At 40.2% G+C, this 19,828-nt stretch overlaps 1 protein-coding gene across 8 annotated transcripts in view; it reads right to left on the bottom strand.

Annotated features, from left to right (window-relative positions):
- TASOR2 (transcription activation suppressor family member 2) overlaps window positions 1-19,828 on the bottom strand; it is a 67,640-nt gene that overhangs the window by 14,739 nt on the left and 33,073 nt on the right. For 4 of the 8 annotated variants that reach the window (XM_040248829.1, XM_040248830.1, XM_040248828.1 and 1 more), the window contains 10 exons: window positions 18,988-19,125; window positions 18,715-18,845; window positions 18,615-18,634; window positions 18,421-18,520; window positions 10,238-10,356; window positions 9,278-9,381; window positions 8,321-8,393; window positions 8,162-8,227; window positions 5,926-6,645; window positions 1,941-2,183 (listed from right to left, as the gene is read on the bottom strand). In XM_040248829.1, the coding sequence (XP_040104763.1) occupies window positions 1,941-2,183; window positions 5,926-6,645; window positions 8,162-8,227; window positions 8,321-8,393; window positions 9,278-9,381; window positions 10,238-10,356; window positions 18,421-18,520; window positions 18,615-18,634; window positions 18,715-18,845; window positions 18,988-19,125 (1,714 nt within the window). The remainder of the gene's footprint in view (window positions 1-1,940; window positions 2,184-5,925; window positions 6,646-8,161; window positions 8,228-8,320; window positions 8,394-9,277; window positions 9,382-10,237; window positions 10,357-18,420; window positions 18,521-18,614; window positions 18,635-18,714; window positions 18,846-18,987; window positions 19,126-19,828) is intronic. The other 4 variants (XM_040248832.1, XM_040248831.1, XM_040248833.1 and 1 more) reach the window with 3 other exon arrangements.

The following is a 19,828-nucleotide window of genomic DNA, read 5'->3' as shown; positions in this document are numbered from 1 at the left end:
AGAATCCCAGGGACGGGGGAGCCTGATGGGCTGCCGTCTATGGGGTCGCACAGAGTCGGGACATGACTGAAGCGACTTAGCAGCAGCAGCAGCATTTCAAGTAAATCACTTAAGTACTGACTTGTTAGAGGTTTTCAATTCATTAAAAATACACTACTATTTCTTTTAAGAAATTAAGATGCCAAATGAATTATAAAAATAGAGATGTCAATAAATAAAAACTATATTGAAAACTTTAAAAAGGACAGAAAACTATTAGTTTCAGTAACAAAATGACTGAGCCTTCTTAAACTCTGATATTTCAAGTAAAAGAAATGAAGCAGATTAAGACATAAAAGAAAAATTAAGACATTATATAAAAGGTGGTAATCTTACAATTTTAACTTGGAATATGGCTGCACAATGTATACAGACATTTGCAATACAAATCAGCCTTTTCCTGAATGCACATTGTGAAAACTTTGCATTTTCTGCCAATGACATCATATACCTCCTCCCACTAACGGACTAGCCTGCAAGTATCTGGAGGCCAGTTCAGCACAAGGAATTCTAATGACATGGCAAAGAATACAATGCATTACCTATGTGTCTATACTCATCCTGTCTACAAACTAACTGGAAAGACAGGACCAAGACACACTAGATAACTGGAAGAGTATGAATGCAATTCTTTAATGTTCTCAAAAGCCCAAAAGGAACTGAAAGAAAGGAGAGATGAGTGCAGATCAGAACCCCAGGAAACGCCTCCATGTGACTGAGCTGAGCACAGGCAATGCACAGTAGTGAGCCCAGGTACGGAATGTGGGAGCCCGGCACAGGGAAACGGCAGGGGAGAGATGTGGAGCCCTGGGGAGACTACCTTGTGACCGCCTGGGGCGACAAGCAGACTCTCTATAGGCTGTACAGTGATGAGATTTCAGAACATCTTCAGTCACAAACAACTTTGAACAAACTGAGGAAAGGGACTTCCCTATAGGTCCAGTGGTTAAGACTCTGTGCCTCCAACGTGGAGGGCACGGGTTTCGCTGCAGTGAGGTGCACTTTAAAACTAAAAGAAAAAAAAAAAGGAAAGAAAAAAAAAAAAAACTCATCGGTAATACCATCACATCAACTAAAGTTTCTTTCCCTGAATTCCACCTAAGATTTTTTAAAAATCTAAAGAGAGATAAGAGAGAAAGCAGAATCATGAGATTAGACAGAAAACTGATAGGATTACAAAGGTATGAGGAAATGAAGGTTTTTCTAAACAAGAAACAGCACCACGTAGCACAACAGAGTCAAGACTGAAGACCCTGTAAATGGCACAGGTCTTGCCAAGTGGTGGGGGCTGCACTGCACTCAGAAAGCGTGGGCATGAGAGTGGCGTGGAGCGAGGTGAAGAGCCAAGGCCACGATGACTTGAGAACTTTCCAGTGATGAGGAGCTTCCAGCAGGTGGAACACAGAAGCTCACATAAGGAGATTCTGTTATCCTCTTCCACAAATGCAGAAGTAAATAAACTTAATGCCTTTTAAGACCAAATACAGCCTTCTGGATTCCTGACTGCTTTGAACCACCTCTTTACAGTTCCCTCTGGGGAGACTTATAACCTTCTCCTTTTTATAACTGATTATGGTCCAGGAAAGTATTGCCATATGCTACCTGCTTGTGAATTTAGTCACTTAAAAAGACCATTTATACTTTAACTCTGGTAAACCATTCCTGTTCAGGCTTTCTGCAAACTGAAAAGTAGGTTTTACTTAGTAAAGGCACAAATCTTCACACTTTCCTAATTTATTCACAATAGGAAACCAAGTTACTCATCCTGTCAGAGTCTGAGCTACAGAAGACAGCAAGAACCTAACAGACTTAAGCTGATCTCATACTGGTCAATATACTATCTTGCAATCTTGATTAGTCTGTATTGTGGTGCTGAAATATATAGGAAGTGTGTTTCTTACCAGGTTGTGGCTGTTTTCTGAGTCTTGGATTCTGATTGCCTTTTACTATATTTACCCTCTGTTTTTGTGGAGATTTCTTCATGGGTGGCTTAGCCATTGGAACAGGTGTGTCTGGAGAGGCCGCTCGTCTCCTTGCCCTTTTAGCATTCGCTGCCACTGGAACATCTTTAGAACTAGGAGCTTCTTGGGGTTTCCTATCCAGTTTGGTTATCTGTACAAACTGTGCAGTCAGCACCTCAGCACCTTATGCAGAAAAGACACCATTTTTTAAGGGATGGGGGCTCACATATTTATCAGCATAGCTTTCTCCTTTGATTTCTTTTGTTGTGTGGGGGATAACTTTAGAAATGGGGAATAAAATATAAAATTTGGGATAGTTCATTAACAATTTTTTTTAAACAAAGCAAGAGTTAACAAGCTCTCACATAAGTACAAAAATATGAACTTGTTAAGTTTGGTCTATCTATCCAGATTAGAAGAAAATATCAGAGTAATAACTTTATAAAAATAAAACAATTAAAAAAAATTCCATAATCTTTGCTGACTGATGTAACAGTTAAGGCTGAATATTCTAGTTCACAGCACTGGGACAAATAATTCAATTTACCCAAAAGCGACAGAGGTCCCATGAAGTGACGTGGTTGAAACCGTAAGCACATTGCAGAGATGAGACTGCAGATTCACAAAGACCTTACATGTTTTTCTTCACTACACCTAAATATTAATACCAAAGCCTTAACACCTGCCTGAAAAAATCACCTCTTAAGAGAAGATGGAGGAAGGTACACTGAACAAAATCCTCATCTGATTTAATTCCCTATCAACCTACTACCCTTACGGCAGAAAGCGAAGAAAAACTAAAAAACCTCTTGATGAAAGCGAAAGAGAGTGAAAAAGTTGGCTTAAAATTGAATATTCAGAAAACTAAGATCATGGCATCCGGTCCCATCACTTCATGGCAAATAAATGGGGAAACAATGGAAACACTGAGAGACTATTTCTTTGGGCTCCCAAATCACTGCAGATGGTGACTGCAGTCATGAAATTAAAAAACAGTTGCTCCTTAGAAGAAAAGCTATGGTTTTTCCAGTATTCATGTATGGATGTGAGAGTTGGACTATAAAGAAAGCTGAGCACTGAAGAATTGATGCTTTTGAACTGTGGTGTAGGAGAAGACTTGAGAGTCCCTTGGACTGCAAGGAGATCCAACCAGTCCATTCTGAAGGAAATCATCCCTGAATATTCATTAGAAGGACTGAAGCTGAAGCTCTAATACTTTGGTGGCCACCTGATGTGAAGAACTGACTCATTGGAAAAGACCCCAATGCTGGGAAAGATTGAAGGCGGGAGGAGAAGGGACGACAGACAGAAGATGAGACAGTTGGATGGCATCACTGACTCAATGGCTATAAGTTTGAGCAAGCTCCGCGAGTTGGTGATGGACAGGGAAGCCTGGCATGTTGCAGTCCACGGGGTTGCAAAGAGTCGGACACGACTGAGCAACTGAACTGAACTGAACTTACAAGATGCTCAGCTTTACTTCTCAGGGAAAGAGCTAAAGGTGGACGGAGATGAGAAAAAAACCATTAATGACCATATATCACACACAGGAAATGTTTCAATGCTTTAAGAGTTGAAAAAAATGTTAATAAATGTTCCCTGTGAAAACTGTTTTCCATACTGACTATATAAAATTATCATACCTATGAATGTCTGTAAACATTTTAAAATCACATCATATAGAAAATATTATTTCTAATTGCGAACAGAAAAATGATACTAAACAGTGTAAGAATGTGATGGTTATTAGTGAAATGTAAAAAAGAGACCAATTTCATTTTATGTTTCTGAAAATCAGAGGAATAAGTGGTTTTTAAAAAAGATTTTAGGCTCTCTTAATGTTGAACATTTCCCTGGGTTTAATTATTTTCTTCCCTACTAAACTAATAAAGGCAACAGAGCAGCATAGTTTTGTTTGTTCCAGAATAAGACTTCTGATTCTACATCAGTTACAATTTTAAAAAATTTTGCCATAAAAAAGGCAAAATATAAATCAAGCAGGAAAATGAAAGTAAAACAAAGTCACTCAATCATGTCCGACTTTCTGCGACCCCATGGACTATACAGTCCATGGAATTCTCCAGGCCAGGATACTGGAGTGGGTAGCCTTTCCTTTCTCCGGGGATCTTCCCAACACAGGGATCTAACCCAGGTCTTCTGCATAAAAGTGGGAAATGATTAATACTAAATTGAGAAGAGAAAGGAAACAGATAAGATGATCAAGACGAGGGGACATGTAAGATCTGCACGGGCAGGAAGTGAACACCTCTCATGACCCAGGTCCTGGGAGGAAAAGGGGAAACACGACCCTGCAGGGACCACCCTGCTTATCTGCATCACTCAACAGCATTTTTCTCAAACTGCGCACAATAACCCATGTGTGGACTGTCAAATAAACCTAGTGGGCTGCAACCAGAATTCTTTATTAAATGAAACAGAATATATCAGATTATACTGCACAAAGTTAGGGTAAATGTTTTCTGAAATTTCTGTTTCAGTATGTATGCATTTGTGTATACTGGACTAAAACATAAAACATATTTCTTACAGTGGATGAAATTTAAGATGTTTTGAGAAACAGTGACAACATATATGTTGAATTACAGATAATATATTAATACCTTTAAGTAAAATCATATAGAGAAGAAAGCCAATATGGCCTGGAATATTTATGGAAACAGTCTGTGTGTGTCTGCTTCATGCTGCCCTTCTTTCCACTACCTTCCTAAACACACACACCATTTCTCAAACTATAACTGGTCAGAAATAACTATTTGTTAAACCAAAGGATAAAATCTTAATTATCTAGGATCCTGGGGGATCCACACATCTCCAGTATTTCTTCTTTAGGCATCAAGTGTTAAATTCACAACATGACAGACAGGGCCGGCTAAGACACGCTCATAAGCAGCCTCCCGCTTTGCCTGCAATCAAGTACAGAGATGATGGGGAAATGCCTAAGGGGCCCTGGCCACAGTCTGCTCACCCTTCTCGTAGAGAACATGGAGTGTAAGTTCCCTCAGTTCAGTTCAGTCACTCACTCGTGTCCGACTCTGCGACTCCATGGACTGCAGCACGCTAGGACTCCCTGTCCATCACCAACTCCCGGAGCTTACTCAAACTCATGTCCATTGAGTCAGTGATGCCATCCAACCATCTCATCCTCTGTCATTCCCTTCTCCTCCCACCTTCAATCTTTTCCAGCATCAGGGTCTTTTCTAATGAGTCAGTTCTTTCCATCAGGTGGCCAAAGTATTGGAGTTTCAGCTTTGGCATCAGTCCTTCCAATGAATCTTCAGGACTAATTTCTTGTGCTGTCTGCTGTGCTCTGCTGGCTAAAGTGCACTTGACTGACACTAAATGGCTCTGGATGTGGGCTCCTACTCAGTTTTCAGGGACAACAAAACCACTTGTGAACTGTTTCTTTACATACATCTCCAGGACACTGGACATGGTTTCAGTAGGTTCGTACCAGACAGCAGGTCCAGGTGACCACCTTTAGAACACACCAAGGGTTAGAACTCTGCCCCAGGGTGCTCTGGTTGTGGAGGCCCAGGTGGACCCTCTTTAGATGTGCTCAGGCCGTCACTCAAAACTTTCTACCAGTTGCTCTTAGTGTGCCTGATATTAGGAGATCCTGTCCAATGTATCCCAGGGCAGCTCAGAAACTCAAAGACCTTATTTCTTAGAAAGGTAAGAAAATAACTAAGTGGGAACTGGAGCAGTTTTACAAGTGAATAAGAGCTCCTGGTGGGCAGGCTTTTGTCCTGTTGACTTCCACCTGTCACCTAGATCAGTGGCCCCCAGCTCTAGTGCACATACAAGCCACTGGGAGAGAACTCCTCCCAAACGCTACCAAGCTGTGGTCCAGGACTGTCACCCAGGGTGGGGACACAATATTTGAAAACTCACATGATGTGCTTACCTCTTTTTCTCCTCTGAGGAAACTGTCCTTTGACTAGCTTGAGAGTTGTGGTAGAGGCGGGACCCTTGTTTTCTCCAGCAGGAGTCCTTTTGGGGAAGGGTCGGTACAAGCTCACCCTTTTACTCTGTACCATGGGCAGTGTGCTTGCCTTTCTCTTGGGCTGCACTCTCAGATTTGGTGCTAGGCTCAGTGGGACCAGAGCTCCCTGTCTTGCTTGAAACACATCTTCAGAGTTATTTCCAGTTTCTGTATCTTTTCTTCCTTCTGCCTCTGAGTCGCGAAATTCAGGATCTGGAGTCATCACTAAAGAAAAGCCTGCATCGCATATCCCATCTGAAATACAAGGAGACTGAGGACGCTCTGCCAATAGACCTAACACAGTAGACACTCCCAAAATGTACCCACTCGCATCTGAAAAGTAAGACTTCAGCTGAGTTAAAGACTGTAAAGGGCACTTTTCAGCTGGAGGAGTCAAGTCAAAACCACTGGACACTTGGCCAGAGAAGCTAGTTTCTTTAAATCCGTCCTGGGAAGCAGCAGTCACTGGAGGGCTTTTGTTCACCTTGGATAAGTCTTGGAAATTATGCTTTACTAATGTGTTTAGAGAGATTCCTTTTTCAGAAAATGATTTCTTTGCTTCTAGCAGGGCACAATTGAGGGCAGGCAAAACAGGCACCACCTTCAATGAGATGTCATCTTCAACTTTCAAGTCTGTAAGACCTAAAATATATATGCATGTATTAAAAACCTGAACTTTTTTTTCCCAAAAATCATGCAGGAAAAAAAATGCTTTATATTACAAAATTATAGGATGGTTAAATATGATGAGTGTTTCAAATGGTAATCTAAATAGCAATTAATAGAAGGCTTATGAATGCCTTCTATGAACATATATAATGAACATATATATGAAAATACACACAGAATCAAAACAATCATTCAGGAGGGATGACAAGGTGAGAATGAAAAATGCAGGCCTGCCTCCAGCTCCGAAAAATAGCACCGGCTCTTAGAGTTGGCAGAGTTGCTTTTCTGTTCTTATCTGTACCTTATATGACCTACTTCAAACTCTCTTAAACAAGGTAGTCAAAGATGAAAACATCCTTTGGTTCGCATTTTGACTTTCCTTTTTCTTCTAGCTTTATTGAGATATAATTGAAATACAGCACTGTGTACATTCAGAATTTACAGCATAATGATTTGACTTACATACATCATTAAACAGTTACCTCAGTAAGTCTAGTGAACACCCATCATACCATGTAGATACAAAATCAAAGAAATAAAGTTTTTTTCCTTGTGATGGGAACCAACTGAACTCAAAGTAAACCCCTAAGTAACCCTCAAGTTAATATTATGTAACTAGACTGACTGGAAAATCCCATGGATGGAGGAGCCTGGTAGGCTGTAGTCCATGGGGTCGCAAAGAGTTGGACACGACTGAGCGACTTCACTTTCGTGCACTGGAGAAGGAAATGGCAACCCACTCCAGCGTTCTTGCCTGGAGAATCCCAGGGACAGAGGAGCCTGGTGGGCTGCCGTCTATGGGGTCACACAGAGTAAGACACGACTGAAGTGACTTAGCAGCAGCAGCAGCAGTTAGACTGACTAGTCTGTGTTCCTCAATGAAGGAAGAGTGGTGATGGACTCATTAAAGTGATAATCAGGCTTACACCTGACAGCTCTGCATCAGAGGCTAGACCATGCTTATTCTCCAGTTTTATTCATTATCTCCCCTGATCAGAGCCTTTCTGGACTTTGTTTCCTAACTGCCCTCTGAAATTCTAATACCACTGATCTACTGTATATCTATTTATATCCTGCATGAGCAATACTTTTTTCCCCTAATAGATAATTCCTGGTCCTGGGGAAGGAGACAAGCAGTCCAGATAAAGGCAAGTGCTTCTGTGAAGACCTTAAGTCCTACTGAGAGACTATGATGAAACTACTTCCTGGCTATTGCTCTTCAAGAAAAAATGAATCCAGTTTTGGACACGCTGAATGTGAGGAATATCTGAGACACCTAAGTGGAAAGAGATGTCAATAGGCAGGTGGATACTGAGTGGAGAGTAGACAAGCAAAGATAAGCCTGCAGAGATGAAGGACTGACCAGGGAGAGTAAAGGGGGAAAGTTATTTCAGAGAAGAAAATAGTTGCTAGAGTCATGTGCTGCTGGGGGTTTAAGATGAGGACTGAAAAGTGGCCCACAGCTGTCGTGGACTGCCTGTGCCCTTACCTGCTGCTGATGGAGGTGAGTGGAATAAATGCAACCCGTGTAGACCTGTCTGCTCCTCTCTAAAACCTACACATAATAATGAGAATCAGAAGAAAATCAGGTTGCTGATTTGATACAAGTAAACATATTGGAAAACATTTTTTCAAGAGTTGTCCTTACCTGTTTCGGACATTAAGGCTGATGACGTAAGTAAAATGAAAAATTCTCGATCTTCTAAGCATTTGATGATTGCCTTAAACATAAAAAAGCAAGAAAGAAGATTCAATTCCCTTCTCCTTCTACCACATTCTTCAGTGATTTTTAACCTTATGAAAAATTAAGGAAAAGGATTCTTGAAATGTTAGTATTTATGAGAAGCAGAACAATTTTGTCCCTAGTATCAGAAATTTCAAGTCCCTTACTGCTCAAATAATCTTTGCCTTGTTAGGGCTACATATAGTAAATAACTGGAATATCAAGGGTTAGTTTTCAGATAGTGTTTAACTATGTAACAAATCAATCAGAAACTTTTTTCATTGTCATGTTTGACATTTGCTGTGTAAGTATCTGCTGTTTCCCATTAGCCACTACAAATTCAAGGTCACTTAACACCAATAAGCTCAAGTTAACATAAAACATATCACAGAATCCTGGAACTAGAGAAACTGGAAAATATCATCCATTAAAGAAATCCTTTCCACAGCATACTAGGAGATGGGAAATAACAGGCAATAATATCATTAGGTCCCTGGTCATAAGAAATGCAGACAGAAAATGCAGCTCTTCTTTCCCATTATTCACCATTTCAAAAGCCTATATACATATAACAAAGACAAAATCCAATGTGTATATAATAATCATTGAGTTAAAAAAAACAGAATAAAATATACTACTTCATGAAGAGATAAATACTGTATTTCAAAAATTGACAGGTCATAAGCCTACAAATCTGGTAAATTAATAGATCATTCACTAACAACTCAAGTATGAAAAAAAGACTTCTAATTCTTTATTAGAATGCTACCCACAGGAACCATCATTATGGTGCGCCTCCATATGTTTCTCCCACAGTCCCTGTGTATCAAGTTCTCAGTTTTAGGGAAAATAATAATTATATGTTAAATGGATGACTCTTACCAACTGTTCCCTTTTAATGTATTCTATTAGTTTATCTACTTTCTCCCCCTGTTTGTTTGAGAGCTCCACCTCATACATACTGAAGCACATGTCTTGGCAACAGACTGTGGAAAAAAATCAGAAACACAGAACATTTCTTATTTTTAAATACTATGACGCTTTTTTTTTTTTTACAACCGATTTATTCATTTTATATTTTAAAAGAAGAAATAAGAATACTATTCAAAAAACATGGATCATTCAATGTTCTTGGTTACAAAACCCCTTAATAAAATGTTACTGTATACAGTATTTAAAAACAATGCTTTTATACTACACTAATATAAAGTTAACAAGACAAATAAATATATATAAATAAAAACACCAATGTTGCCATGAATTAATCTAAATGACTAAGAACTTTCCTTCTCATGTTTTCTGCTTTATTTCATTTAAAAGTACAAGTGACCCTTAAATGCCTCTCCCTCAACCCCCTGTGCAGTCAGTATTTTCAATATATGATTACCCTGGGTAATCATGATTCCACATACACGGATTGAGTGGTACTGTAATATGTACTACTGAAAAAAAACTGCTTATAAGTGGACTTAAGCAATTCAAACCTGTGTTGTTCCAGAGTCAGCGGTAAACAAATAAAAGCAACCACCAAACCTCTGTTCTCCTTGAAAGTAATGATTATGAGTTTGCAACTGTTTGTAAGCATATCTCTGCTTAATTCTCTCAGTATTCTATATTAAAGCTAGTCTCTGCCATATTAAATGAAACTACTGTTCATCACTTTGAGCTGGCCTCCCAGGAACTGAATCACATGGTTACTCTATCCCTTTCACAAAGACCCTTTTAAGAATCACTTAAGGGAAAAACAGAAATAAGGAGGGAGAGCAAGTATGTGTGCATGCATGTTTGTGTATGAAAGAGAGAGGAAAACAACTGGAACAAAGTTCAGGACATGCAGCGTACCATGACATCTGAACAGACCTTTGTGCTCCATGTAATTCTGTTTTTTAAAAGCAGCTTCTGGTAGTCTCTCTTTCAAAGATGATACTTTCATTACATACTTAAAATCTAGCTCATGTGGTCTAAAAAACAAAACAATATCATGTAATGTAATAAACACTAAAACTAGAGCTTCATAACTTTTGGTTTTCTAATATAAATGAAAACAAAACTATTAAAATCACAAAATTTTTTAAATCTATAAACTCTATATCAAATAACATATATGTTCATAAATACTAGAGATTTTTGGGTATATGACCTTATAAATTGGCTTCCCTGATGGCTCAGACAATAAAAAAACTGCTTGCAATGCAGGAGATCTGTGTTCAATCTGTGGGTCAGGAAGATACCCTGAAGAAGGGAATGGCAACCCACTCCAGTACTCTTGCCTGGAGAATCCTATGCACCAGTAAGCCTGGCAGGCTATAGTCCACAGGGTCACGAAGAGTCAGGCATGATAAGACTATCCATAGGGTCACAAACAGTCACGCATGACTGAGGACTCCAGTTCAGTTCAGTTCACTCAGTCGTGTCGAACTCTTTGCGACCCCATGAATTGCTGCATGCCAGGCCTCCCTGTCCATCACCAATACCTCATAAACCATGGTTTGCAAATATGTTCACATTAACTGAAGGCATGCATTTTTGTTATAACCAAAATATCCGGAAGTGTGGAAGAATTACGTATTCTGGAATCGAATGAGAATCTTCTAGAAATTATACCACATAAGAGTTGAAAGCTTTTGACAATACAGGACTGCCTACCATGCAGGGCCACAGAAAGAACCACATCTAGACTAGCACCACTTCCTTCTTTAAAACGTATTTAGAAATACTTGTACACTTACAGATACCTCCTTTTCCCCCTAAAGACTTCTCTGTGTGCACTTTTAAGCAAAACATTTCCTTCTATAACCACACACACATACACAAAAGATATACCCGTCTGAATGCAGAGATCCAAAGAATAGCAAGGAGAGATAAGAAAGCCTTCCTAAGTGATCAATGCAAAGAAATAGAGGTAAACAATACAATGGGAAAGACTAGAGATCTTTTCTAGAAAATTAGAGATGCCAAGGGAACATTTCATGCAAAGATGGGCACATTAAAGGACAGAAATGGTATAGACCTAACAGAAGCAGAAGATATTAAGAAGGCGTGGCAGTAATACACAGAAGAACTATACAAAAAAAGATCTTAATGACCCAGACAACCATGAGGGTTTGATCACTCACCTACAGCCAGACATCCTGGAGTGCAAAGTCAAGTAGGCCTTAGGAAGCATCACTAGGAACAAAGCTAGTGGAGGTGATGGAATTCCAGCTGAGTTACTTCAAATCCTAAAAGATGATGCTGTTAAAGTGCTGCACTCAATATGTCAGCAAATTTGGAAAACTTCAGCAGTGGCCACAAGACCAGGAAAGGTCAATCCCAAAGAAAGGCAATGCCAGAGAATGCTCAAACTACCGAACAATCACACTCATCTCACACGCTAGCAAGTGATGCTCAGAATTCTCCAAGTGAGATTGGTGTGTGAATCATTCAATAGTATGTGAACCAACAACTTCCAGATGTTCAAGTTGGATTTAGAAAAGGCAGAGGAACCAGAGATCAAATTGCCAACATCCGCTGCATCATCGAAAAAGCAAGAGAGTTTCAGAAAAACATCTATTTCTGCTTTATTGACTACTCCAAAGTCTTTGACTGTGTGGAACACAACAAAGTGTGGAAAATTCTGAAAGAGATGGGAATACCAGACCACCTTACCTGCCTCCTGAGAAATATGTATGCGGGTCAAGAAGCAACAGTTAGAACTAGACATGGAAGAACAGACTGGTTCCAAACTGGGAAAGGAATATGTCAAGGCTGTATATTGTCACCCTGCTTATTTAACTTATATGCAGTGTTCATCATGCAAAATGCCAGGCTGAATGAATCCCAAGCTGAAATCAAGATTGCCGGGAAAAATATCAATAACCTCAGATACACAGATGACACCACCCTTATGGCAGAAAGCGAAGAAGAGCTAAAGAGCCTCTTGATGAAAGTGAAAGATGAGAGTGAAAAAGTTGTCTTAAAACTTGACATTCAGAAAACTACGATCATGGAATCTGGTCCCATCACTTCATGGCAAATAGATGGGGAAACAATGGAAACAGTCAGAGACTTTATTTTTTTGGGCTCCAAAATCACTGCAGATGTTGACTGCAGCCATGAAATTAAAAGACACTTTGCTCCTTGGAAGAAAAGCTATGACCGACCTAGACAATATATTAAAAAGCAGAGATATTACTTAGACAACAAAGGTCCATCAAGTATGGTTTCCAGTAGTCATGTATGGATGTAAGAGTTGGACTATAAAGAAAACTGAGCACCACCGAAAATTGATGCTTTTGAATTGTGGTGCTGGAGAAGACTGTTGGGAATCTGTTGGACTGCAGAGAGATCCAACCAGTCCATCCTAAAGGAAATCAGTCCTGAATATTCATTGGAAGGACTGAAGCTGAAGCTCCAATATTCTGGCCACCTGATGCAAAGAACTGATTTATTGGGAAAGACCCTGATGCTGAGAAAGACTGAAGGCAGAAGGAGAAGGGGACAACAGAGGATGAGATGGTTGGGTGACATCACCGACTCAATGGACCAGCTCTGGGAGTTGGTGATGGACAGGGAAGCCTTGCATGCTGCAGTCCATGAAGTCGTGAAGAGTCAGACACGACTGAGTGATTGAACTGACTGAACTGATATAACCACAAAACAATTAGCAAACTCAAGACATCAACGATACAGTACAGTTCTTTAATCTACAGCACTCACTAAGGTCCCTGGTAACAAGAGAAGGCACTGCTTTTTTCTGGTCCAGAATCCAATCCAGAATGACACACAACACTTACTTATGTCTCTCTCATCTCCTTCAACCTGCAACAGTCTTCATCTTCACTGACCTTGATATTTCTGAATAATACAGGCCATTTACTTTGCAGACTGTCCCTCAATCTGGGCATGTCTGATGTTTGCTCCTGATTAGACTGGCAGGAACACCACAGACATAATATCGTGTCATTCTCTGTGCATCATGTCAGGAAGCTCCTGATGTTTATTTCTTTCCTGGTGATGTTAACTTAGCCACTGAGTTAAAATGTGCCCGAGGTCAGAGGCGGCGGCCGAGACAAGCAGCCCCACATCCAAGGAGCGGTGGCTGCGCAAGTGCAGGAGGGCCGAGAGGAGCTACTCCACGTTCAAGGTCAGGAGGGGCAGCCGTAAGCAGATATCCCACGTCCAAGGTAAGAGAAACCCAAGTAAGACGGTAGTTGTTGCGAGAGGCAGACACACTGAAACCATAATCACAGAAAACTAGCCAATCGGATCACATGGACCACAGCCTGTGTAACTCAATCAAACTAAGCCATGCTCTGTGGGGCCACCCAAGACGGATGGGTCTTGGTGGAAAGATCTGACAGAATGTGGTCCACTGGAGAAGGGAATGGCAAACCACTTCAATATTTTTGCCTTGAGAACCCCATGAACAGTATGAAAAGGCAAAATGATAGGATACTGAAAGAGGAACTCCCCAGGTCAGTAGGTGCCCAATATGCTACTGGAGATCAGTGGAGAAATAACTCCAGAAAGAGAGAAGGGATGGAGCCAAAGCAAAAACAATACCCTGTTGTGGATGTGGCTGGTGATAGAAGCAAGGTTTGATGCTGTAAAGAGCAATATTGCATAGAAACCTGGAATGTTAGGTCCATGAATCAAGGCAAATTGGAAGTGGTCAAACAGGAGATGGCAAGAGTGAACGTCAACATTCTAGGAATCAGCAAACTAAAATGGACTGGAATGGGTGAATTTAACTCAGATGACCATTGTATCTACTACTGTGGGCAAGAATCCCTTAGAAGAAATGGAGTAGCCATCATGGTCAACAAAAAAGTCTGAAATGCAGTACCTGGATGCAATCTCAGAAACGAGAGAATGATCTCTGTTCGTTTCCAAGGCAAACTATTCAATAACACAGTTATCCAAGCCTATGCTCCAACCAGTAATGCTGAAGAAGCTGAAGTTGAGTGGTTCTATGAAGACCTACAAGACCTTTAAGAACTAACACCCAAAAAAGATGTCCTTTTCATTATAGGGGACTGGAATGCAAAAGTAGGAAGTCAAGAAACACCTGGAGTAACAGGCAAATTTGGCCTTGGAATACGGAATGAAGCAGGGCAAAGGCTAATAGAGTTTTGCCAAGAGAACACACTGGTCATAGCAAACATCCTCTTCCAACAACACAAGAGAAGACTCTATACATGGACATCACCAGATGGTCAACACCAAAATCAGATTGATTATATTCTTTGCAGCCAAAGATGGAGAAGCTCTATACAGTCAGCAAAAACAAGACTGGGAGCTGACTGTGGCTCAGATCATGAACTCCTTATTGCCAAATTCAGACTTAAAATAAAGAAAGTAGGGAAAACCACTAGACCATTCACATATGACCTATATCAAATCCCTTATAATTATACAGTAGAAGTGACAAATAGATTCAAGGGACTAGATCTGACAGACAGTGCCTGATGAACTATGGACGGAGGTTTATTACATTGTACAAGAGACAGGGATCAAGACCATCCCCATGGAAAAGAAATGCAACAAAGCAAAATGGCTGTCTGAGGAGGCCTTACAAACAGGTGTGAAAAGAACAGAAGCGAAAAGCCAAGGAGAAAAGGAAAGATATTCCCACTTGAATGCAGAGTTAGAGATAAGAAAGCCTTCCATAGTGATCAGTGCAAAAAAATAGAGGAAAACAATAGAATGGGAAAGACTAGAGATCTCTTCAAGAAAATTAAAGATAACACAGGAACATTTCATGCAAAGATGGGCTTGATAAAGGACAGAAATGGTATGGACCTAACAGAAGCAGAAGATATTAAGAAGAGGTGGCAAGAATACACAGAAGAAGTGTACACAAAAGATCCTCACGACCCAGATAATCACAATGGTGTGATCACTCTTAGAGCCAGATATCCTGGAATGTGAAGTCAAGTGGGCCTTAGAAAGCATCACAACGAAAAAAGCTGGTGGAGGTGATGGAATTCCAGTTGTGCTATTTCAAAATCCTGAAAGACGGTGCTGTGAAAGTGCTGCACTCAATATGCCAGCAGATTTCGAAAACTCAGCAGTGGCCACAGGACTAGAAAAGGTCAGTTTTCATTCCAATCCCAAAGAAATGCAATGCCAAAGAATGCTCAAACTACCGCACAATTGCACTCATCTCACACACTAGTAAAGTAATGCTCAAAATTCTCCAAGCCAGGCTTCAGCAATGTGTGAACTGTGAACTTCCAGATGTTCAAGCTGGTTTTAGGAAAGGCAGAGGAACCAGAGATCAAACTGCCAACATCTGCTGGATCATGGAAAAAGCAAGAGAGTTCCAGAAAAACATCTATTTCTGCTTTATTGACTATGCCAAAGCCTTTGACTGTGTGGATCACAATAAACTGTGGAAATTTCTGGAAGATATGCGAATACCAGACCACCTGACCTGCCTCTTGAGAAACCTATATGCAGGTCAGGAAGCAACAGTTAGAACTGGACATGGAACAACAGACTGGTTCCAAATAGGAAAAGGAATACGTCAAGGCTGACCCTGCTTATGTAACCTATATGCAGAGTACATCATGGGAAACACTGGGCTGGAAGAAGCACAAGCTGGAATCAGGATTGCCGGGAGAAATATCAGTAACCTCAGATATGCAGATGACACCACCCTTATGGCAGAAAGTGAAGAGGAACTAAAAAGCCTCTTACTGAAAGTGAAAGGAGAGTGAAAAAGTTGGCTTAAAGCTCAACATTCAGAAAACTAAGATCAGGGCATCTGGTCCCATCACTTCATGGGAAATGGATAAATAGTGGAAACAGTGGCTGCCTTTATGTTTTGGGGCTTCAAAATCACTGCAGATGGTGATTGCAGCCACAAAATTAGAAAACGCTTACACATTGGAAGGAAAGTTATAACCAACCTAGATAGCATATTCAAAAGCAGAGACATTACTTTGCCAACAAAGGTCCGTCTAGTCAAGGCTATGGTTTTTCCAGTGGTCAGGTACGGATGTGAGAGTTGGCCTGTGAAGAAAGCTGAGCACCGAAGAATTGATGCTTTTGAACTGTGGTGTTGGAGAAGACTCTTGCGAGTCCCTTGGACTGCAAGGAGATCCAACCAGTCCATTCTGAAGGAGATAACCCTGGGATTTCTTTGGAAGGAATGATGCTAAAGCTGAAACTCCCAATACTTTGGCCACTTCATGCGAAGAGTTGACTCACTGGAAAGGACCCTGATGCTGAGAGGGATTGGGTGCAGGTGGAGAAGGGGATGGCAGAGGATGAGATGGCTGGATGGTAACAACCGACTCAATGGACATGAGTTTGAGTAGACTCTGGGAGTTGGTGATGGACAGGGTGGCCTGTCGTGCTGCAGTCCATGGGTTCACAAAGAGTCGTACACAACTGAGCAACTGAACTGAACTGAGTTAAAATGGTATGTGCAGCTTCTTCTATTATAAAGTCTGCACTTTTTCCTTTGTGAGATATGTAAATTTCATCAAACTTCCACCTACTTTATCAAGCCTCCAATGATCATTATGATGTTGCCAAAATGTGATTTCCTAATTTCATCACTCTTTCTACACTTACTGCTGCTGCTAACTCGCTTCAGTCATGTCTGACTCTGTGCAACCCTATAGACGGCAGCCTACGAGGTTCCCCTGTCCCTGGGATTCTCCAGGCAAGAACACTGGAGTGGGTTCTACACTTACTAGTTGTACTCTATACAACTACTGATTCTGTGTGCTGCAACTCCTGAAGCCTGCACACCTAAAGCCTGTGCTCAACGAGAGAAGTCACCACCATGAGAAGTCTGAGTACTCCAACTAGAGAGTAGCCCCCTGCTTGTCATAACTAGAGAAAGTTGCACAAAGCAATGAAGGCTCATGCAATCTAAATAAATAAACAAACATAAAACTTTTAAAAAGAGCCAATAAAAAGAAAGTTATTTCTAATAGAATACTAACTTTCACTTTTTATTTCAGTTAAAGCATATCTAACTTTCAGGGGATTTGGGGACAAACTAAATAGATTAAACAAAAAAGTATCACAAGATGCCCAGAAAAAAATACTGTAATTCATTATAATATAAATACATGTAACAGCTCCTCTATTTAATACCACTTTAGGAAAATCATGTGAAAATTTGAAAATTAGATCCTGCATATCTTAATAAAACTATAATAGAATTAATTAAGTGGCTATAATCTGCATCTGTTATATAGGCAAGTACAATTTGTTTCTCACAGAAAGTCAAACTTTTAGCATTAGGTAAATTAATTTACCCTGAGAGCTTATTTTTCCACAAATGGATTAAGATGCTAAAATTTTAAAAGCGATTTATCAAAGATTATAAAACTAAAAAGTAGGGACTTCACTTTGCCAACAAAGGTCCAGATAGCCAAAGCTATGGTTTTTTTAGCAGTCAGGTACAGATATAAGAGCTGGACCATAATGAAGGCTGAGCACCAAAGAACTGATGCTTTTCAACTATGGTGTTGGAGAAGACTCTTGAGACTTCCTTGGACAGCAAGGAGATCAAACCAGTCTATCCTCAAGGAAATCAACCCTGAATATTCATTGGAAGGACTGATGCTGAAGCTCCAATACTGTGGCCACCTGATATAAAGAGCCAACTTATTGGAAAAGACCCTGATGCTGGCAAAGATTGAGGGTAGGAGGAAAAAGGGGATGATAGAGGATGAGATGGTTGGATGGCATCACTGACTCAATGGACATGAGTTTGAGCAAACTCCAGGAGATAGTGAAGGACAGGGAAGCCTGGCTTGCTACAGTCCATGGGGTCACAGAGGCAGACACAGCTTCGCAACTGAGTAACAATAAAACTAACTTATTCCTAAGCAAAGGTCAAATTTAGATTTGAATTTTGGTCTCTTGTGTCACAGCCCAGTACTTTATACATCTCCTGAAGAATAACCTAAAACCAAGTACAGCTGGTATATTTCCAACCAGTGCCAACAAGCAGCACCTCAAAATGAGAACTGAAAACTTAGGGAAGCATTAGTGAAGGGCATTAATTCAACACTTACAGTTGTTTTGGAACCACTGTACCATAGGAAGACCAAAGAGTTATATCACATAGTAGACAGCCTTGTATAATTAATTTCCCTTTCCATGGAGAGATGAGAACTGTAAGAAATGAGGTTAAGAAAGAAACTGATTATTTTATTTTTGAACAAAACATTTACTTAAAGAAAAAACTAAAAAAAAAATAATTTCTTACCATTTTCTTTGAGTTCAAGTCTAGGGGGGAAAAAAGAAGCATTTTTATAAGAGCAAAGAAAACAAATGCAGTAAAACAAAGTATGCACGTCATTACTTACATGCTTTTATGATCATGGGCTGGTGCTGCCATCTTTTTAGGTTCCCTGTACTGAAAAGCTACAATCAGGTAAGGACAGATCTGTCTGGGTCGCTCAGTAATAGTGCTGCCTGAAAGTTCATAGAGGTAATACTGAAAGAAGAGAAGTAGTATGAGGATAGCACTACAGAATTCCTCATGTATCAAGTTTACTTCAACCCTACCCAACCTCTACATTTAACTCATTAGATTCAGAAAAGTATCTTGCAAATGATTTATTCCCAGGTGACTATACCTGACTCAGTTCAAAGGTGCGAAAATGACTTGTCTTGTGAGAAATCTTGTTAATATTTGCAGCCACATGGCAATCATAGCCAGAAGATGGGCTAGTATAGTTAGCTGTATAATTCTCAGACACAAACTTGACTTTTCCCTAGAATGAAAATATTAAGACTAATCAAATATCTTCGAATCGGAATAATTTCACTCTAGGATTTATTTTAAAGTAGTCTAAATAAAAATGGGGATGTATTTTGACTACCACTTTCACTCTTCACTTTCATGCACTGGAGAAGGAAATGGCAACCCACTCCAGTGTTCTTGCCTGGAGAATCCCAGGAACGGCGGAGCCTGGTGGGCTGCCGTCTATGGGGTCACACAGAGTCGGACACGACTGAAGCGACTTAGCAGCAGCAGCAGCAGCAAACTGTGTTAAGAACTATGGCTCTTAAAAAATTATCTTAAGACCAACAATAGTTTTAATTATCCATGAACCTCATTACATTTGTATTTAGCCCTCAAAGTTTTTTGTTTTTTCACAAACTCTGATATAATTTGGCATATTTCTTAGGCAAACATCCACAGCTTTGTTCATAGTATTAAAGGAGTACATGAATTAGCCCAAATTTAGGAGAACCATTCCTTTCAACTGGAGAAGGAAATGGCAACCCACTCCAGTATTCTTGCCTGGGAAATCCCATGGATGGAGGAGCCTGGTGGCCTATAGCCCATGGGGTCGCAAAGAGTTGGACACAACTGACTAACATTTTAACTTAACTTTATTTCTTTAAAAGAGAAATTACATAGTCCACCAAACAGACTCACTATTCAGTGACTATATCATAAAAGATGAAAAA

Source organism: Oryx dammah, unplaced genomic scaffold (genome assembly GCF_014754425.2).
Source record: "Oryx dammah isolate SB20612 unplaced genomic scaffold, SCBI_Odam_1.1 HiC_scaffold_10, whole genome shotgun sequence".
NCBI lineage: Eukaryota > Metazoa > Chordata > Mammalia > Artiodactyla > Bovidae > Oryx > Oryx dammah.
The sequence above is the reverse complement of the archived record's forward strand: the minus strand, read 5'-3'. Positions and strand labels throughout refer to the sequence as shown.